Source organism: Opisthocomus hoazin, chromosome 8 (assembly GCF_030867145.1).
Source record: "Opisthocomus hoazin isolate bOpiHoa1 chromosome 8, bOpiHoa1.hap1, whole genome shotgun sequence".
In the NCBI taxonomy this organism is placed as follows: Eukaryota; Metazoa; Chordata; class Aves; order Opisthocomiformes; family Opisthocomidae; genus Opisthocomus; species Opisthocomus hoazin.
The window spans coordinates 12,388,427-12,410,452 of record NC_134421.1 but is presented as its reverse complement, the minus strand read 5'-3'; the positions used below and the strand labels follow the sequence as shown (position 1 = coordinate 12,410,452).

The 22,026-nt window shown below is 42.8% G+C and overlaps 1 protein-coding gene across 7 annotated transcripts; it reads right to left on the bottom strand.

The window, feature by feature from the left end:
* Positions 1 to 152: 152 nt before the first annotated feature.
* Positions 153 to 20,820, bottom strand: C8H12orf75 (chromosome 8 C12orf75 homolog). Of its 7 annotated transcripts, none has more exons than XR_012764900.1 (8): positions 20,703 to 20,820; positions 20,129 to 20,191; positions 13,318 to 13,342; positions 6,754 to 6,789; positions 5,544 to 5,623; positions 4,698 to 4,733; positions 2,268 to 3,203; positions 153 to 1,234 (listed from the first exon to the last, which is right to left on the bottom strand). XR_012764900.1 is itself a non-coding variant. In XM_075429125.1 (7 exons), the coding sequence occupies exons 1-6, from the start codon at positions 20,743 to 20,745 to the stop codon at positions 4,734 to 4,736; spliced, it is 252 nt and encodes an 83-aa protein (XP_075285240.1). In that variant the 5' UTR covers positions 20,746 to 20,820; the 3' UTR covers positions 2,064 to 3,203; positions 4,698 to 4,733. The 7 variants fall into 7 exon arrangements, 4 of the variants coding, with proteins under 4 accessions (XP_075285240.1, XP_075285238.1, XP_075285237.1 ...); XR_012764901.1 differs by having other exon boundaries at positions 153 to 1,033; XR_012764902.1 differs by lacking the exon at positions 153 to 1,234 and having other exon boundaries at positions 2,064 to 2,486; positions 2,798 to 3,203.
* Positions 20,821 to 22,026: the final 1,206 nt, after the last annotated feature.

Here is a 22,026-nt window from a genome sequence, read left to right as displayed (position 1 = left end):
CACTGTCTCCTCAGCATAATTCAAAGGAGCAGCTGTCTTTGAGGTGAATTAGTCTGTACAACCAGAACAAAATTTCCAACCCAACAAGATACTTGGATCGTTTTTCAGCTAATCACAAACTGCAGTTTCAATCCTACACTTTGATACTCCCGAGTTTTTCAAGATTCAGTGGTCTGAGTGGTGAATTCAAGCACATTTCTAGACTGTCAAAGAATCCCAAACAGGAGATTCTGAGATTATAAAGCCCGAATCCATTGTCTTTGCTAAACTATTTTCACTCCTCAGCTCTGGCCAGAGAAAGAGTGACAACTGCAAAGGAAATGGTACCACAGCCCGCCATGTCAATATTTCTTCTTTACAAATGGTAATTCAAGACGTTTTGACAAAACCAAAGTATACCCCTTAATAATAACTCTGCCACTCAATGGCTCCTTGTGTTCTGTTCTCACACTGAACCATCATTTGAGTGCCTAAATATCCTCCAAGGATGCCATCAAATGCACAGCTGGCAGCTGGCATACAGGGTTTCTTTTGTGCTCATCCTCCTAACAGAAACATCCATAGATTGAAAGTTTTGAAAGAGCAGATATACTTATTTCTCCATGAAATGTCATGTGCTTTTATTAACAAAGGCTTAAGAAATGCTATCAAAATACCATAGAGGAATTTTGAGCAGCAGAAAATGAGTTCCCTATGTAGAATTCGGCCAAGTGACTACAGTATCCTGTCACAAAGTTTCTAGGTCTGTGGGTTGCTGGGAAAAGAAAAGACAAGGGTTTGCAATCTAAGACAAAGTCACGGCTCTGGCTCTTCAGTTTGATGGGTACAGGCCCGCGTGACATAAATCAATGCATATCTATTGCAGAGGCTCCAGTCCATGACACTGAAACATTTGTCAGTTGATCAGCAATCTTTTGAGATTAAAAGATGCAGAGGAACAAAAATATTAAGAAACCGCCATACCTCCCACACATTCAGAGGATGAATCATTAAGAGGCCAATTCTGCAAAGTGCTCCACACTTCTCTGTAGCTCTGCACAGGAAAAATTCAGCAATGACGTAAACCAAGAAAAAAGTACCCTTTGCAACCGTCCCACCACCAACTGCTAGGAGCTGTTCATTAGAGATCACCTCTTTCTGTCCTCAGCCCACACATCGGGGTCAGACGTCAGTAGCAGAACAAGTGATGTTTGAATTTAGCCCTGTCCACCTTTTTGACGATTCTTCCCAGCAACTGAAGGATAAAAGTGGACAAGTAACTGGCATACGTTTTCAGCTTTTTGAGAACTCACTGAACTTTAATGTATCCCAGGATGACTGGTGGTGTTTCTGCTTTGGGAAAGGCAATTGTGATGAGGCCAGACATGGGCCTAATTGCTTCGTTCTAAATAAACTTGTGCTGTGCAAACCATTTAAACTATTTGTGGAACACGATGTGGAAACTATACCCTTATGCTATGGTAAGCAGATGGGGAGCAAACCTGCATGTCTAGTACCCAGCGCTATTTGAGTTCTCATCAGCTTGGCTTGCAAGAACAAGGCTCTACAGATGTAAAATACAGGCATTCATTCATAGAGATGTTTTAACACCACCTCTTAATCTGCAAGCTTATTTCAACTCGGATCAAGGTTGAAGGGGTGAAGAATATGATGCATATTTGTCTTTAGGAGCTGGAAGCCTGAAATAATTGATAACCCCAGTAGCAGATTTCTAGAGAACAGCAGTAAATAATGTCCCAAGTACTTAGAACAAGCAAGTAATATCTCTAAATACTTCTTTTTACAGCCTTCACACCAAACAACCTACCACTTCTTCTAAAGCCAGAGCTGTAAGTTACTGGAAATGACAGTCAATGGTTGTTCATTGGTCTTAATTGGTATCGGTGAAATGGGCAGTAATTTCATGGTTCACAGCGTTTCACTTCTTCAAGTCCAAATTTTCTGGTTTGCATTTTTCTTTTAATGTTAAAAGCAATCATTAACCTACAGTAATACATTAATGCAGTGTGGGTGGGGGGGGGTTGTTTATTTGTTTGTTAAAGTGTATGGAGTATTGTGTCCTATTATAAAAAGTTTGACTAAAGAATTATGCAAAAAGCTTTAATAATTTAAATACTTGTTCAGCCATATGGAAATGTACAATCTGTTTTATGTTCTGTGGGAAACCTACAGTTGCTATAACCTTAATGAATTTTAAAACCTCCCATCCATTATTTAATACAGCAGTTTTCTAAATTAATGATAACACTTATTCTGTTACAATGTACCATAGTGGAGATGCTCAGAGATGAGTCAGGGATACAAAACACTAACAGTGATCAAAAATCCTCTACAGCTGAGGAGGATGCAGCACTGCAGTTCAGTCCCGCTATCTCTGAAAAAGCTGTCACTTCATCCTTATGCCAGGAAATGTCGATACAATATCACACAGAACGGAAGACATAACATAATAGTTTTGTTCATTAGTATTTTTTCCATGTAATGCCCTATAAAAGAGAGAAAGCTGAAGAATATAAAACCAGACTTGTAAATATTACAATGAAGTACATTGTTCTTATTTAAATAAATTTCCTTGAGCAGTATCTTCTTAAAAGGTGAAAATTAACCACTAACATTTGTCTCACTGTATAAAAGTGACAATAGCAATTATAAAGAACCCAATGGTCTTATGCTTATTTCATCCTATTCTTAAGTTTTCACAGCAAAAATATTTAAATTTGCAATATTACCAAAAAGATGCAAACCTGTCAAATATATTACTCTGAAGTAAATTAACAACTAATTTATAGGAACCTACCATAGGAACTATTAAGTGGACAGTAGTAATGGTTTTCCATATAAAATCTATCAAAAATTGTTGGAGAAAATATACAAAGCGTAGCTGATAGCTGATGAAATCTGCAATATGGCCACAGAGAAATAAGTTGCAGATCATCAAAGTTAGCTCTTGTGCAGAAACATCCACCACGAGTTCATTAATTTCATTTTTCACTGGAGAACAGCAGCAGGTTTCCATAATGCAACCATCATGGGAAACTGATTCAATGCTGTACTTTAAGCTTTACCCATAGTTGGAACTTGCAACAGCTTAGATTTTTTGGTGCTCTGGTCTGTCTTGCTCTCCAGAAGGCTACGTAAATATAAAAATCTTCAGCACAAAGACAGCTGTCTCTAAAGCACTGGCAACTGGTCTTAGTAGAAGACTGTTCAAGAAAAGAAAGGAACAGACAGATTTAGCCGGACTGACAAAGCAATATTGATAAAGCAATACTCTATATATAAACCAGAAAACTAGGTCACCATTAGAAGCTGAGAAATTTGTGGCCTATGCCCTCCAAACACACACGCCCATAAACTCATGGAGCTGAGAGGACCCTTTGCAGACTTACAGGTGCTCACCTGCTTAAGTCTTTTTTAGCCTGAGTCAGCAGCCAAACCCTCATCTTGCACCAGTGAAGGCAAAGTGCACCTTCAACTATTCTGAATAGCAAAAAAAAAAAAATCAAGTGATTGATTCTACCCAACCTCAGGCATTTAACTAAAGTACCTAGACAAGGACCTTATTAATCCAGGCTCTGTTCATCAACCACAGATGGCAAGCTGCAACCTCAAGAAGGTGCTTTAGTCTTGCCCAGGTCAAGGGTGACAGTGTTCCTAGCTTAGACATCTCAGACAGGTTACTGAAATTAGGTGTAATTGCCCACTGAGGGTCTCCCTGTATATGAGTGCTCCTAGCAGAGTCCACAGATCTTTAATCATGCACATGATTAAAGATAATCAGTGTAAGTGTGTTCTGCTCTACTAGGCCTGCATCCAGCACCGGGACCAGCCAGAACTGTTTCTGGCTCTTCACCTTAATAAGGAGAAGGTTTTGCTTCCTATGGAAAATACTGTCAGCTTTATGATTGACTCCATCCCCACAGCATAGGCACCAAAACCGATACCTTCTGAAATTTGTCAGCTTTTATTTAGTTCAAATTCTGAATGGAAACTTAGCTTGTTTTATTTTTCTTCAGATATGAACTTACAAAGGACTTTTTTTTAAGATAGTTGAAACTCTTAAGCCACGGATAGAGCCTATAAATTTTCACTGTCCTATTCTGAGAACAAAGCCCCACAGATTCCCCCATAGCAGGAGGAAAGCTCCGTTAAGTTACTTAGTGGGTGCCTCACTTTGGTCCTTAAGGTCCTCCCCAAAATGAAGAAGATGTTTTCTAACCACAAACTACTCATTCTTGGGAAAAGTTTTGTCTCCACAGATGCTGGTCTACACGCCACTGATGCACCTCAACACACATGGGAGGTCTTAGTACTGCTGCAGGATTAGCTGTGGTGTGGTTGAAGGTACACAAAAGGACATTTGATTTTTATTTGTTCCCAAACAGGGTAATGTGGAGTTTCCTTACTTCTCACTTCTCACCAAGAAGGTGACTTTACCCACATTTTAATTTATGTCTGCACCACTGAGAACTGCCCCTGGTCCAGCCTTTAGAAGAGCAGCAGGGGGGTTGGAACTGGATGATCTTTAAGGTCCTTTCCAACCCAAACTATTCTATGATTCTGTGAGTTACGCTGCAGCTGGAGAAGTAACTGGGTGATTCCCAGACCACCTGAGAGCAGCACAGGGAGCATTGCCTCCTTGTTTCTGTTCAATGAAAGCATGCCAAGCACATAACATTAATTAAGATATACTGTACCTCCAGCTGTTTGGATCTTGATGTGTTTATTTCCTTCTAATCTTAATTAGAAAACAAAAGGTAAAGACAGTTAAAACATTGTAACACACCACTAATTCAGAACACCATTTAAAAAAAAAGTGCAACAAAGGTACTACTGTTCCAAAACCAGCTCCTATTATTATGGTTAATAGCGTTATTTTTCTTCATTTTTTCGTTTTGCAGCAAATTTTGGAAGCACCACTCAGTGACTAAACTCTGTGGTGTATGTATGTGACAGCAGCATTTTGTTGTATGAAATCTAAACACTTATTACATCCTTTCATAAATATATGTTTATGACTTGTCTATTAAGTACCTATAAACCTAAGGCTTTTTCCCACTGTTCGAAAACATCACATGGAAAAGAAACAGTTTGCACTGGGTTTCGTATAAGAACAGAAATAAACCTGAAAGCAAGCACTTACTAACTGTTATTACTGGAATTCACCACAATGCAAGTAAACATCTTCAAAACTAAAAATAGCACTGAGGCTCTGCAAGTGCATCTATCACAGCCTCTTAGTCCTAACAGGGTTCTGTTTTCTTTGAATTCACAGAGCACTCAGAGCGTGGAGAAGCTGTTCAGAAGACAATGTACCACATTGTCAGCATCTGCTCTAGGATCCTTCTGCAAAAGTAAGTGTGTTAAAATTTAAATACATGGCAACAATCACTTTAACAATTATAAATAGCCCCACTGCCTTAAGAGGCTCCAAGGAGAGCCAGTCTGTCTGAAATAATAACTGTTTTTTAAAGGAAATACATCCTACTAGATAAAATTAAACTGAGAAAGCAGGGAAAATGCAATATGCAACCTTCCAATACCTTTTGGTGCAGCTTTCGTCTGACTGGAAACCATCGCAGCTGCATCCGATGGCAGGCCAACATACACACCACCATAGTTCCTGATTTAAAGAAACAATTAAAGAGACATCAGAGTTTAATTGAAACACTTCTTCCTGCAATGCCAACATCACACAGCAGCATTACAAAGACCATGGATGGTCAGAGAGGAGGGCACCTCTGCACAAGCATCCTCAGAGAAGCCCTCCTTTCTCATGGCTATGGGAAAAGTGCATATTCAGTGCCACATGTTTGCTAATACAGTGCCAGGCAGAAAAAACTTGAGGCTAGCTGTCACTCTTAAGTAGGACCCAACCCTGTGAAAGGAGCTATTTTTGACTCAAGTTCCTAACATTTTTCATTAAATCCTAACTGTGTTGTGACAATAAACTTCACCAGCCCAGCTTCTTCTAGACACCGAATATATCCAACCGAGGACGGAACCAATCTGATAGCAATGTTCGACACTGGGACCACAGAAGCTCCTCACTGCAAACAACACACGCCAATTAAACAGCATTTTGACCTCTCTGTTAATAAATAGGACCTGCATTCCCCTGCTTAGGGTCACATTTGGAGAAAACTGTGAGTAGGGAGGAGCACACGGGTGTCAGGTACTTTACAGCCCAACCCTCTCCCCTTCATGGCCTTGTAGAGCATATTTTCTGGCTTCAGGGCCTGTATGAAAAGCACGGACTGATGCAAAGGAGGTGAAAAACTGGGTCCTTAAGAGCCTCTGCCATGCCTGGAGCTACTTGCAGAGACACCTGTTATGCTGCTCTGCCCCCTTAGGTGCCAAATTAATTACACCTCCTCCAGCCCTCGGGCTCTGAGCTGATTTCTGATTTGTTTGATGATAGAGTCACACTTGCTTCCATTTCCAGCCCAGCAGAGATCTCCAACAAGTGCTAATGCCATCTTCCATGGCAGGGCTGGTGTGAAGGCAGAGGTCACTGGCCCTTATGCGTTCTTCTTGCCACAAAGTTCCCCCACTCCCCAACTCACTAACAGGGTGGGTGGACTCATCAATACTGGGTTCTGTGTGAGATTTCCTCCTTCCTTTTCTTTTTTTCTTCTTCTCTGCTTTGGTGGTGTTGGTGGGAATTACGAGGAGGGAAGGAAGGATGTACATCTGGTGGCAGAACTCTCTGCAGCCCATTGCAAATAAAGCCAGTCCCAGCACAGCACCTACCTCCTTTTGTCGTCATCTGATACGGATTCTTCTGCTCTGTAACATCAAAAGATACAACGCACATTAGCGGATTGTTTCTTTCAGACACTCCATGACCATCTGGTAGATTCAGGAGTAAGGGAAGAAGGGGATTATTACTGATCCCAGTTTAATTCAGGTCATCTACAATTCAATAAAGTACTCACATAGGCACAAAAAGAGTGACAATTTTCCAATCTAATGTACAGAAGAAAGAAAAGGATTGAGAATAGATGCAGCTTAGTTTTCACGACCCCTGCCAGTGATGCCTGAAAGTAAGTTTGGGAGCAAAAACACGTAAATGAACACTTCTCCTGAGTGAGTCCCCACACTGCTCCACACATAAGAAGAACATAAAGGCTCTGCATATAACAGGAATGAGTCTGGACTGCTGTTCCACCAAAACAGGACTGGAAGGGACTGGGCATCCACGCTGGCATGGGAATGTGGATGAAGAGAGATAAACTTGGACAGCAGCTGTGCCAAAAGATGTTACAGAGCCTCTCTGTAAAATGAGGTACTGCAATTCCTGAAGTCAGGGTCATCTGCAAACCAAGTAACTGTTACTAATCCTTTATATATGGGTAATTCTCTTTTACCATTAGGGTAAAATCACAGGTCAGTCTGTAGATCAACAGGGAGTCACTGAGGTTGGAGTCTCCCCACTGAAATACTGTCCAGTGTAGCTGAACCAGGACAGGCGGTAAAGTAATTGGCATCGATGTGAAGGCAAATGTAGTACGGAAAAAATAAAAATTTTATTCTTACTCCCTGAAAGTATAGTGCCTGTGCTGCAGTCTCAGTCTGTGCCCCAGCTTCAATCTGCACACAAACCACTCACCCACCTTTGATTAAACATTTGGACTTTGAGCTCTGCTTGCATGGCTGGGTACGGATCGGGGCAGCTGCTGCACTTTAGCTTGGTCTGCAACCTACCAACCTAGCAATAAAAATAGAGGCAAGATAACTTCAGTGCTGTTAAATCCACAGACATCCTTCATTCCTTCCCTACAGCTGGGAGCAACTGTGACAACTGCCCGAGAAGGAGCAATGAGATACAGCCACCGCGATACTCAGGGAAGGCTGAAAACAGCAAAGGGGCCACCACGACCCAGGGAGGGCTCTGCTGTGGAAATGCTCATGCACAGGCTGTTCACCCAGACAGCCTCACCTGAATATTCCCACTGAAAGACCAATTGTCTGGACTAAGGGGGAAATGCAAAGATACTCCCCATCGCAAGCTGATCCGTGAAGTTCTGACCTCAGTGATAAAACTGAGAGCTGGCCTTTACCCAGTGTTAGGGCTAAATCCATACTGTAGACTTGAAAGGAATTTCTGAACTACGATCTTGAAGAATAATATATGACACTACTTACTGTAATTTATTTATTCTAAAAGGTAGATGTGCCTACTGTTTAATCATCAGGGCTGTGTGTCATTACTGACCCCTGAAGTCAATGGGATTTTGGCTCAAAGAGCAGAGAGCTCATAGCAAGATGCAGCCTTAAATGAAAGAAAATGCCCCTTAAACCTCAGTAAGCACTCTCCTTGGGAGGGTAGCAAATGCCTTAAAAATACTGCTACAAGTTGGAAATTATCCTACACCTACCTTCTAAGCAGCAGAACATTACAAACTATCCTTTCTGCGTCACCACAGTGAATAAGGGTACACAGGTCTTTTTAATAGTAGAAGTTTGGGGTAAATTTAAGTATGCTGCAGATTTGCTAAATGGTATTCACACAGGATAGTGCTGAGTGGGGTGAGTGTCCTCATCTGCTGTGTTTGCCTGCATCTTACCACTCAGGCAATGGAGCAATAAACTCCTCATTCTCTGGCCCTCCTGCCACTCCTCCCTGGAGGAGCTAGTGCCATTTCAGAAGGCATCTCCCATCTCCTCTGACCCCACGTAGCCTAAGCCGCCTTGCAGCCCTCATGCACTCCATCAGAAAAATGCAGAGACAACTTTCCCTGAGGTCTGTGAAGCTGCTGTGTCCTAGTGTGGGCCAGTTCCAGATGAAGAAAGTGGAAAGCCTGTGTGTATCAATCAGTAGAAATGAGCCCTGTATTTTTAGCATAAAAAAGACACTTTAAGAAAGGGACTTTGGATGCCAAAAGATAACAATCATTTGTGTTGAACCAACTGAATATGTCACAGAACTGATTTTCTCATACAACTGGAAACATTTTCTATAATCCAGATTAATCATTACCCAGAGAAAAACATCTTTTAAAAGCACTGACAAATTCATGCACAGCTCAAAGCCTCTAAAATGGAGTTGTAAGAATAATCATCAATATTGTCCAACAGGAAATTAATGTCAACGTTTAAAAAAAAAGGAAAACATCCTCTACTAGGCAACAGAACTATTTTCTTCTGTTCTAGAAATGTTTTGTAACAGGGCATCACTGGACCATTACTGCCCTTCTCTCAACAAAACTAATTATCCAGGGGTATGATTAAGCAGACTAGGTTTTCTTAAACATTTTACTTTCTTCCTTTCCTCTTAACAGCTACAAATCAAAGTCTAATTTTGCAATACCTTTTCCCTTAAATGCGCAACAGCAAATATATAATCTGGGATTGTACAAGCCACAGCTCTTGGGCTGGGTGATGACTGGGTGCAATCTGTTGCAGTCCTGCTAGGAAAGAGGAGGTGAGCAGAGACGGGAGGAACATAGAACCCTAGAATAGTTTGGGTTGGAAGGGACCCTTAAAGGCCATCTAGTCCAACCCCTCTGCAGTGAGCAGGGCCATCTTCAACTCGATCAGGTTGCTCAGAGCCCCGTGCAATCTGACCTTGAATGATTCCAGGGGTGGGGCATCCACCACCTCTCTGGACAATCTGCTCCAGTGTTTCACCACCCTCACTGTAAAAAACGAAACACGGAAGCCTGAGAGACTTAAGAAGAAAGAAAAATTCCGGTGATGGCACTTAAGGAAGAATATGTTTTCCACCCATTTCTGGGGACTCTTTTCCTAAACGGCATGGGAAAGAGTGCTTCTCCAGTTTACGCATTACACACATTCACACACCTCTTGCCTTCACACAGTGTAGCTTAAGCCGCCATTTTGAAAGGTGTCTACTAATTTCACCTGTTCAAATGTCCAGGGTGCCAGCTGACCCAGTGCGGCAGATACTGCTTCTGCACCCAGGCTGGGTGAGCATCAGTGGCTCCAGGGAGCAGGACTGCAACAGCAACACTCAACCATGTGGAAATGAGAATGGAAAGAAGCTCCTTTGGTTTCAGCAGCGCTCCCATTGCCACATCTCCCAGACTCAAAGGGAGGGTATGGGGATACGGGAGTCCAGCACATCCTTTCTCTCTCCCTCTCTACCTGCAATGTGTCTCTAGCTTCTTCTTACATCAGGGGCGAAGGAAGAACCTAGCATAAAAATATCTCTAAATATCTTCATTTACACAGTCCTTCAGGAAGAGCAAGCTAAGATAAGCTTTTCTTCACCAGGAATAGATGGCAAAAGAAACTTAGTAGTCCGGCGTGCTTTGTACTGGTCTGCTGCCATGTCGCTGCATCTGCCCTCAGACATTGTTGGCATCTACTGCAGAGGAAGGGAGAGCACATTTTTCAGCAGGTAGCATTGGTGGAGTCCTGTAGCCGGCAGGCAGATTTAACAGCAAATCTACATAACAGCATTCTATTTTCAGCTAGAATAAATGTTCCTTTTTGGCAAGGATTTCTCTGTCCCAAGAGGCTTCATGTCACCCTCCTAAGTCTGAAAAACATACTTGGTTTAACTGTCAGTTTTTACATCCATCAGCCCTATGTCCATTTGATGGTAAAAGAAGCTGTCATTTTTCACATGATATTTTAAATATCAAATGACAGGCATACACATTAATTAATTCCATCCACATTTTTCTTATCTCAGCTTTTATGACTCTGTTCACGCCGAGCATTAAAAAGACTCTGTCTAGCCGTGCGCAGTAGTCCCCCCAGAAATGATTCACTAAACTCTTCACAAGTAACAGACTACTTCGCAGCTTCTCAGCATTTCTTGGGAACAAGGGCCTGTCACTCATATTTGATGGATTTCTTCCCAATATTTTGAAATAAGCTTGAACTGCTGTGTCCTTTCCTTCCTACTGTTACTAATCCTCCTCTGAACTCAGCGACATTCTAAATATCTCAGGCATTGCATTATTTTCTATTGTATACTCTACCCCTCCTATGTCTAAGCTTTTCCAGTTAGTGGTGACGTACTTCTCCTTATTAGTGGGGCAGCAGTGTTGGCTGAAGCCGGCTGACAGATTCACCATTGATTTCAGGGTTGGAGTACACAGGGAGAGCTCACTTCCCAGACCACACGTCCTTCTCGTCGCTGCGCTGCCCTCAGTCTCACAGCACTTTGCGTAGCAAGATCGTATCATCATCCCTATCTCACTGGTGGAAAAACTCAAGGCCCAGAGGGGAAAGCAGCTTCCCCACAGTCACCCGGGTGGGCTCAGAGCAGGATCCCATCCTCCCTCCGTCCACCCCAGCTTCTCGCGCCAGGAGACACTGGTGCCTTGGCAATGGGTCACAATCAAGAAATGAGAAATCTCTTGAGTTCGAATCACCAGATTCTGTACCAAAAAGTATGCTCTATGTAAGGACACACCTAAATGCTTTTCTGGACCAGAATCGATATGACTGAAATTTCACAGCCAAAATAATGTGGGGTTTTTAAAGATCATTTCTTAATCTTTAGCTGATAAAAGTGAAAAGGTATAAAATAAAAGCTTGTGTGGATCTATAATTTTAGCTAATATAAATCTGCTTTTTTCATTTCCATTAAATAAAATAGTTTTTCTGGTATTTTACTTCCTTCATAAAAATCCACTGTTAATTGTTAGGATGACTGATTTAGGACTTCTCAGGTCATCACTGCTGTTCGTCATTAACAGATCTGTGTTTCTAACATCTAACGAGAAGGCTCAACCATGCTGTTACTCACACAGGTTGTTCGGCTGGCTCCACTATACTTATCTGAATGAGTAATGGTTCCAGGATTGACCCTTTCACTTTGTTGAAGTCTGCACTAGTAATTAGTTTTTTCTAAGTTATCCCGATGCTTCTTTGAAACACGACAGATGATCTAAAACTAATGAGCAGGATGTTCCCAGTTGAACTCCTAAAGCCTGGCCCTACAAATGCTTACACACGCACAAACACAATTCTGCATATACCCATACCTTTAAGCACAGAAACTTGCCTACTAAATTCATAATTTAACAGTGCTTGCAATTTTGAAACTTAAAACTACTGAAGAGCAAAGAGGGAGATGCAGTTCTAAGTCAGTCACTTAAATTATTTAAACTGAGCAAGAAAAAAAGGCCCTCATACAAATTAAAAACAGAAGTCTTAAGTACATAGATACTGCAGGCTGCATCAAGAAGAGATTCCTCATAAGTTTTCCTTCTGTAATTTGCTTATTTTCTGACACTGCAAACACAGAAAACAGACTACATGGGTAACACAGATCTCAATAGTATCTGTGACAACAGCGTTCATCTGCCAAGTGAGTCCTGTAGTTAGTTCTCAGCCATGCTCTGTAATAGCAAGGGCAAGCCTGTTGTTAAGCTCTTCTCTCCACCTGTTTATCTGACTTGACAGCCCTCATTTCCACACCAGGATTCCTCGGTCTAATTAAAGTAGTTACTCTAAATGAAGTCAATAAAACTGAAGAATGTTCCCACTGTATAACACGAAAATCTTTCCTAGGTCCCGCAGTCTCACACTCTAGTGGCAAATACCAATTACATGAAATAGAAGAAGGCAAGACCTTGGGAGGACTTCTTTAATGCTTCCTTTGATAGGAGAAAAAAATTTATGGCTGAATAAAGCTGTTCTTGCATACTTTTGCATCAGCAAATGAAAAATGGGCTGAGAAAGGCTGATCTTTTGTTGTTGCTTTTCTGAAAACCAGAAGCTGGCAAGAGGCAACAGGACAACAGTGGTTCAGAGCGTCCACATTTAGAGAAAAACAGGATGGGTAGGGCTGCCCTCTGCTACTCAGCTTCAAAAATAAGGGACAGAAAGAGGAGCCGATAGATACTATCTTCAACACAGACAACATCTAGAGAAGGGGGGTACTTTGAAAAGGAAGTCTGGATGGGTTACCAGCTCTGCCACAAAGAGGGGAAATTTGCCTCTGTGGCTCTTTAAATCTCTCACAGGTCTCGGTGCAAATTTATGTGGTTGCTTCATACACTGACATGGCTTTTGGAAAAAGGTGTACTGGCACAAGACAGGGAAGAGACGTCTGAAGTAACATGACCACCTCTGCGAGACAACTCTCAACAGAAGCAGAGAAAAGACATTTATGTTAGAGAAACAACAAGGAAAGGAATCTGTAGAAAAGTAAACAAGACACAAAGTTGTTTTGTGGAGATGGAAGCTGTCACTAAAGACAATAAACATCTGGTGGTGCTGATTATATGTTAGGAGCCAGATGAATCATGTATGACTAAATCTAGCAGCAGGCTAGTAGGACTGAAGATAAGTCCAAGGTTACATATTTGAAAGAGCAGAGTAAGTACTTACACATCTTTAGTAGTCCCTGTGGCACCTAGAATAAAAAAAAAAAAAGGTGCATGTTTACAAGATAATGGCATAAACCTCTAAACCAACTGATAGTACAGGAAGCATTTTTCTGCCTTTCTGTCCTAAACAATGCAAAATAGCAACAGGAATTTTCTATCATCAGAAAACAGGTTTCTCATGATTGTCTAGTTTATCCTTAATGATTATCCGTATCATCCCTCAAGTCTATCTGGGCCAGATTCTCGGTGGGTGAAAATGATGCTGCTGTGAACCAGTGCCCAGGTGCAGTCACTCAGGATGACAGCAACATAAGATAAAAGTAATCTTTCTGAATTTTATATGCTTCACTTTGCTCGGTCTTCTGGTGTTTTTGTCTGCTACAAAGTCACCACAACTAACCAACCAGTCACTTCTGAATGCCTGTTAATTTTGCCATTTGATTCAGTTGTAGACTTGGCATTACATGCGTAAAATGCTGCTCCATTCTTCCTGCCAGGTAAAAAAAAGTTTTACAAGACAACTAGACAGAAATAACGCAAACATTGGGACACAATCCACCCAAAGCCCAGACTTCTAAAGAGACTAGCCACCCCTTAGTTCATCTTGCTATTTAACAAAAAAGCAAAAAGACAAAAGCTACCACCTGGCTGCCTGATCTCAGTGATTGATTTTTTTTTTTTGGTGACTCAGATGCTTCTTGCTGGGAGTGGAACATTCACTCAAGTACAAACTCTTTCCTGTTCCTCGCAATTTATTAAGGCCATGATGCTATTGCTGGTATATCATTCAGCTGAGTAGCCAGCAAATTATCCCTTCTATTAATTACAGAAGCTAGGGTAGACATTAGAAAATCATTCACTTCTCCTTTTCCTCTTCCTCTCAGTACTTAGCTGGAAGAGGTTATCCGAGCTCACTCTGAAGAAACTATAATTGTCAATCCAAAAGATTTTACGGGTTTGGAGGTAAGCTGGGTGTTTTTCAGCCATCATTTCTTGAAAAACTTTATTTTTGCTGCTGAAAAATATCCATAAATTGCAAATACCTTTTGTCTCACTCTAATGTGTAAGAATATGTCTTCTGCATCCTTATTTTAAATGCAGAGAGGAAGAAACAGTCCTGCAAGGCCTTCCAGCACTGTCTACCTGAATGGATGGCTTGGATGGCAGGAAATATCTCCCTTTACAGCTAACTCTTGAACACAGTATCGCTCCCAATTCCTATGACTTGATATCCCTCCTTTTCCCAGCAACAATGTAGACCAGATTTGTAGAAGACTGTATGCATTTCTTTTGTTAGCATTGCTTCCAGAGTCAGCAAAATCTCAGTACAGCTATATGTATCAGCAGAAACTCTTCATTGAGCTGGAGGGAGTACCTCTACGCACAGTAAGCTCAGGTCCTTTAACACTTTTTTCTACCAGGCAGCTTTCTGAGACTTTTTGGCCCTCTAGGCACATCTACATAGTACTACATATAAACCCTCCAAATTAATTGTGTCCAGGTGAAAGGTTGGCATTGCAGTGCTGCATGCAAGCCCAATCTCAGCCAATGCAGGGAGACATTTTCTGCTACCAAGGTTAGTTCATCCAGAGTCAGCTCACTTATGTACCCTCAGGGCACCACCAGACACATCTAGACAAAGCCTAGGCATCAGCAACACCTCTGACAACGTAAGTTTTGAAAAGCCTAGCTCCATTGCTGCAGCTAGCAGGATTTATTTTTTTTTCCCAGAAGAAACTATTCCTGTACTGTGCTTGCTCTGCACCAGAACGACGACTTTCTTATTTTCTCAGCCTAAGCACACTGCAGACAAACTCAGTTTCTCCGAAAAGGTTCATGGACCTTTGTAAGGCCTTTGTCGAGCCTTTTCTGAGTCTGAGCTGAGGTCTCGGTGCTTTGCATCCTCATTTGAAAAACTAACGCCTTCCTTGCAGGAAGTATACTGAAAGCAAAATGTGTTGAACACACTAACTGTAGCCTTAGCTGAGTGAGAAGAACTGTGCCTACAGTACTGCTACATTTCCCAGTGGAGATACTCAAGTTCCAGTCAACCACCAGGCACGCTTCAGTGCCATGCCCATGTTCAGTGCCATACCTGCCCTCAATGCATTATGGTACACATACATTCACACTCTGGGGACAGGAGCTGTCTCTCAGACCCATCAACCTGGGCTTCGTGTAGAGCTATACAGCTATGAACCTGTGTTTGAGAACAGAGATGTGCCACTAGCATTCACACCTGGCAGTACTTGTTTCCTTTGAATATTAGAGGGTATCACTGCTGAAAAATCACTGCAGCGTTTTAAAATGCACGTCACGCAAAACCATTGAGAACTAAGTATGATAAAAACAAATTCACTTTTTAAGAGATAGTTTTTACTATTTATAATAAATAAATACATATAATAAAAAAAACAAACAGTTTATTTTCTATTGTTTGTATAAGCAAAAAAAATCAGGTTATCCTCACTTCCATTGATGGGATTCCATTGATTTCAGTTTATTCTTAACTATTATTATTATTATTATTTCTCATCTTCACTAGCGGAAGTGAAACAAGAGTTTGGCCCAAGTTCACTTGAGTACCACTAAAGTACCTAAATATAGATCTGAAAGTATTTCCAGTTCACAAAGCAGTTTTCTTCCTGTAAGAGTTCTGAGCTTGCAAATGAACATCACTTCAGTTAGATGGCCCACAAGTACCTCTGTGTAAAAACTCATAAGGTTTTCTTCATTAGGGAGCCTGAACACTCCTTATACATAGACTTTATTTCAGAAGGAACCAAGTAACATCTCAGTTTGTACAGACATGTTTGTTTTTAGAGTCCAATCCGTCCACTCTCACCCCTGTTACTTCACTGACATATTTCTATAACTCTTCCATCTTTAGTGAGCGACACATTATTTTATAGCTACTCAAGTTCCTCCTGCCACAAGTTCAGCCAAAGTATCTTGTTTACTACCGATTCACGAACAGTGCATAGCTGTTCCACAGCAGCAAGGCGTAGCGCTCTCGTAGCCATGATGTTTTAGATATATGACTTGAGAAAAGCCTCACATATTTGAAAGCTTGTCTATTTTTCCCACTGTATCAGCTTGGCCTAAAAAAAGGCAGCACTTGACCCTACAAACCTTGTCTCGAAAGGCTCATGTTGGTTTGGTTTGGTTTTCCAAAACCTGTCTAACCTCAGAAACAGACCTGAGGGGTATCCAGGAACCTGCGTCCACAAAAAACAGGCAGTACTGAACTGTCCTGAACGACCTCTTTGCTCACACCATCCACATAGTAGGACCATGGGGACATTTTGGCATTTTAGAGCTGCAAGAGGAGAAGGAAGAGCACAGCCTGCAGAGTAAAAGAGGCCCATTCAGCCATACACCTCTCTCAGCCCAAGTCACTACAGAAGCAAAAAAACCATAGCATTTACAGTCACAAATGAAGAAGGACAAGTAACTAGTGATAGGATGAGAGGCAATGGCCTCAAGTTGCGTCAGGGGAGGTTTAGGTTGGATAGCAGGAAAAATTTTGTTACTGAAAGAGTGGTCAGGGATCGGAACAGGCTGTCCAGGGAAGTGGTGGAGTCACCATTCCTGGAGGGGTTCAAAAAATGTGTAGTCATGGCACTTCAGGACATAGTTTAGCAGGCATGGTGGCGTTGGGGTGACGGTTGGACTTGATGATCTTAGAGGTCTTTTCCAACCTTAATGATTCTGTGATTCTAAGAACGTATCCCAAAGCATCTTCCATTCGGTGAGGGGGGTTTTGCACTTTCAAAACAACAGCAGCTTGTTAGTGGCGACCCTGCAGAATTCAGAAAACCCAGGACAACTGCATAAGATGGTTGAAAACACTTGATAGCCACAGATGGTACTCCTCTGTGGTGAGCTGCATGGTGAGTGAACGTGGAAGACAAAAACTTCAGAAAAATATAAAGAGGAGAGGCAACCATTTACGTGAAAAAAAACCATGGATACAAAAAACGCTGGTATCTGACTTCAGAGTTTTCCCATTCATTTTCAATGAACATTTTCCCCCTATATTTTCTTGCAAATACTTCAGATTGTTACAAAAAGGAAATAAAAACCTCAAAATTACACATACATACATGCAACAGTTACGATTATGAATGAATTTTCTATTGTAGGCTCTCTTCTGATTTGCTCCAAAAGACAGCAATATGGAACCAAATCCTAACAGCAATGAATTTATCCTATTTATACCCCAGTGTAACCAAGGACAGAATTATATCAATTTACTTCAAATTGATATAATTTAAAAGTACTTCTTCAACTCATCAGGTGGCAGTTCTGTTCATAGACTTGACCTGATCAAACATTAATTTTAAAAATTAGTCAGATTTCAAATAGAATGGCAGGATGGTTTCCTGGGCACTCCACCAAACTTCAGGTTAATAAATCTGTTTAAACTTGGTGTGAAAGTTCTCCTTCATCACAATTTGGCTGTATTTGAAGCTCTCCACAGACTAACAGTTCCTCTGTATATTTAAATTAAGGCTAGACTGCCAGCCTCCTCTGTGTGCCATAACTTAAAGTGCTGTCATTGCTACTACAATTGATACAGAAAGGAGGAGGCAGTTAAAAATTGTTTGTGAAGAAACACTAGAATGAAGTGAAATGTTTTAACTCAGACAAAAAAGTAAATTAACGTTTAAGCACATGTTTCTAAAGAGCAAAAAAGAGCAGCTATTCTGGAGCTTCTAAAACACCAGAAAATAACATTCAAGAAGGATATGTATGGTGAGGTAAAAAAACATCAGGAAAACAGCAATTTGTTAATAAAATTTTCTATGGGTATGGGAAATTTAAAAAACAAATATAATCCATAGTTAAGATATAAAACAGCTAGGTGATTTAAGAAGGATACGCATACATCAGTTTACTTGGATAACAGAAGTTGCCATTTCTCAGTTGAGAAGCCTTTTGCCAGTGTCTGATGCTCTGGAAGGAAACTCTACACTCTGTGAGTTATCTCAGTGTTCTGGAGTACTGCACCACAGACAGAAATGTTATTCTAGATCGTGTCTATTAGTTTAGATCTTGCAGACCATAGGGCTGATAGCTCTTCTAATGTCATTCCAGCCGTGCAACAGAAGATAATACCATTAGCTGAACCATCATTACATATACGTCTGCGTAGGAAAAATCGAGTTAGGCTGCAATAGAAATTTTATCAGAGTAAGAAAATGGGGACTAGCCTAATATGTCTAATTTATTCTGTGAAGTATGCTACAATATTATCCTTAGTCATATAATACGACAGAGAGTGTTACAGGTTAATTATATGTTATGTACCTCTAGCTTTGACATTACTGACTGTAGAATAGTCATAACTTCAGCATTAAAGATGTAGTCATGCTGTGCAAGCCACAGAATTAATTTGTATTTACATAGTACTCACATCTTATGGGAAAATATTAAGAGTTACACTTTCCTTAAGAGCTCTAGAATTCCAATTTAAAATGGTACATCTTCTCCTTCCCCTATAGAAAATAATTTTGTTTTTATTAGATACACTTCGTAAGGAATGCTAAATGGAGGAAAAAAAAAAAAAAGTAGACATCTGACTTCTTACTTTTATTACCAGTTGTTGGTTATTCCAGCACTGTGGACTGTATAGAGCTATTCCTGACCAACAGTGGTGAAAGTGAGAAGAGAACTGGACCTTTCAGAGCTATATTTGCTTTGGAAAGGTCTATCAGGGAAACAGTAATAATTCCATCATACTAATTATGTGTTTTACATGGCATTGTTGTTTTTTACCATTGGAGATCTGTGGACTATTTGTAACAAATATGCAAAAGGCTGCCACGAAATGCAAGTTCAAATGTATTATGACTAGCAGTACAGCTAAGGGGACATACTGTCAGTAAAAATAAGTTATGAATCTACAAGCCAAAACCTGCTGAAAATAGCTGCCTTTAATGCAACAGTGGACGCTTTTTATTTAAACAAAAAAACTTTTAGTTCAACATAATTCACTTAATACTACCACTGTCAGAGTTAGTCTATCTGACATTTACCCATTTGCATCCTGGTGTAAGTTCCACAGGGTGGCCAGATCAACATTGATCGAGAAGCTGCCACAAAGGGACTAATAATCAACTCAAAATTTCCCTCTGAACTTCTCTGATACTTGCTCTGGTGCTTTTACCCAGCAAACAGAAATAGGATGTAAACAAGCACCAACCCAGCAGTATGAAGCTACCTGGGTCATACACTGAAACAACTTCCAGCAACGCAGGAATCGACTAACAGGAGAGAATGAACGCGTGCAAACAGGACAGCTCTAATAAGAGCACTGGAAGTTCAAGCAAATTCATACAGCGCGTTCTTTATGGATGAGAGAGGCCTCTGACTGATACACGATACCTAAAACCTAAGTCATAATCATTTAACAGAAACCAAGTAAGCAGTAACGGCAGAAAAACCTCCCCTTCCCCTGTGGGTGCCCAGTGCAGGGTTTCGTGGGTAAACCAGCAACATACCACACAAGCATGCACACGTACACACAACCTGGAGAAGTCATCATCGTTCACGCTCAAAGATACGCCCGGGTCTGCAAAGCGGGACTAGGACCAGCAGAGGCACCACGGAAGCTCTGGGTAAAGTAAGTCGGAGTGGTGAGAGATGGACAACCAGTGATTCCAACTGGTCCAGCCACTGGTTTGCTGTGTATTTTCAAGAGGTGATGAAGCTAACAAATGCCTCTGAAAGACTCGATACAGGTACTGAAACAGGTGGCAATGTTTGTCAAGCGCAGTTAGGATGAAAAATGACTCATAAATGCTCACATTTATAATTATATGGTGAAGGTCCACTTCTAAATTTCCATGTACTTTCCTTTTCTGCGGGGGCTGAGGGGAGGAAGAGTGCAACAGCATCATCTCCCCACATCTCATCTCTTTTGAAAACAACAACGAACAAACAAAGGCGCCAGCCGGACGCGCCAGCCAGCACTACACGGTAAGGTGCAAGAGCCCTCAACCTTGGATCATCCTCCGACTTCTCCAGCAAGCCGAGGAGAAAAAGCGGCACGAATTAATTTGAGAAGTGGCGTCCTCGGCCTTATAGGGAAGCAAAGAGGCTGGAGCTCCCACCCCCGGCGGGATCCTCACGCCCAGCTCGCCGTGCCCAGGACAGCTACCGCGGGAGGCGGGGACCCCAACGACAACGCGGGCACCGGGCCGCAGCACCCTCCCTCCCCCGGGCAAGCGCATCAGCCTCGGGAAAGGGAGATGCTCTTGCGGTGTCCCGTCCCCCCCCCCACCCCAAACCGGGGGGACAGGCTGCGCCCCCGCCGCCGCCGCCCCTGGGTCGGGCTGCCCGCACCGCCCTGTCCCGCACCGCCCCGCACCGCCGCCCTACCTCGCCCTCCCGTGCCGCTGGCCGTTGAGTTCCCGCAGCCCATGGGCACTGCCCTGCCCGGCGCTGCGCCCGGCCGTGCGGTGCGGTGCGGTGCGGAGACGGGAGGCAGCCGACGGCGGGCGGAGGCGGGTGGGAGATAAAGCCGCGAGGACCCCTCCTCCTCCTTTCCCTCCTCCTCCTCCTCCTCCTCCTCCTCCTCCTCCTCGTCTCCCCACCCATCGCCCGGGAAACCGCCGGCCCCAAGCGCCGCCGCCCGGCACCCCCCGCCCCTCCTCGAGGAAAGCCCCCCTCGGGCTCCCCGCAAGCCCCCCCGGGCTGGAGCTGCGAAGCCGCAGATGGGCGCGGGGGTGAGCCTGCCGCCCCCCCAGCGACCCCCGCCCGCAGGCAGCGAGCCGGGAGCTCCCCAGGGCAGTGAGGCTGTCGCTCGCCCCACGCGTGTCACGGGAGCCGCGGGACACCCCTCGTTCACCGCGGGGGGAACCGGTGCGACCACCGCTCCGGGCTGCGAGCCAGCTGGCGATGAGAACCGAGCGCTTGTCGGCAGCTCCCAGCGCTGCCCGCCTCGCAGCAGCATCACGCTCCCGCCAAAGACCCGCTGGGCTGGTCGGAGCTAGGGATTCGCTTTTCCCAATTAATACCAAGACCACAGAGGAACATGCAAGATGAATTTACGAAGTCCGCAAGCAATCTTTTTTTATTCAGAATTTCTATCATTCCCCAAAAAGAATTTGACTTGTCTTCTGCTAACCTGAAACTTTCTTCCACAGAGAGATGTAAAATACTTCCAAACCTTGGCGGCTTACTCTTGCTCAGTCCTCTCAAACGACCAGGGAGCTGAAACCCAGTGGATACAACTGGATGCAACCACAAATACTCGAGCTAGATAGATACTACTGCTACAATGACACTTGTTTAAGAGCTCGGAAAGACGTTTTAGGGGTGTCATATAAACACCAGTATGAGCATCACGTTTGCACATAACCGTCTTTACTACAAAAGGACCAGACATACAATGCTGCTGCGTGACCTTCCAGTCTATTCAGAGAAGCGAAAGACACCACAGCTCTCTCACAGACTTTGCAAAAAGCACACATTAAAACCGAGCAGCTCCATAAGCAGCAGCCTCAACAAAGTCCAGTCCCCGATGGATTCATGCGCTGCGGAGGCTCTGCGTGGGCTCGCTGACGTCCAACCAGCAGCAAGCACACCTCGGAGCAGGGTAGGTAGGCATTTGTAGGATCTCCCTCCTCTGGCTGGCCACCTATCTTCATGACATTTGTAGAAAGTCAGTATTTTCAGGGGCTTTGCCTATACCTTCCCAAAA

Excerpts from the sequence above, each read along its gene's own strand:
- C8H12orf75 (XM_075429122.1), bottom strand. The coding sequence starts at position 20,745 with ATGGGCTGCGGGAACTCAACGGCCAGCGGCACGGGAGGGCGAG. Across the intron at positions 13,343-20,128 it reads TTCACCATATAATTATAAAT|GTGCCACAGGGACTACTAAA; the intron begins GTGAGCATTTAT and ends TTTTTATTCTAG. Across the intron at positions 4,734-5,543 it reads GACGAAAGCTGCACCAAAAG|AAGGAAATAAACACATCAAG; the intron begins GTATTGGAAGGT and ends AATTAAGATTAG.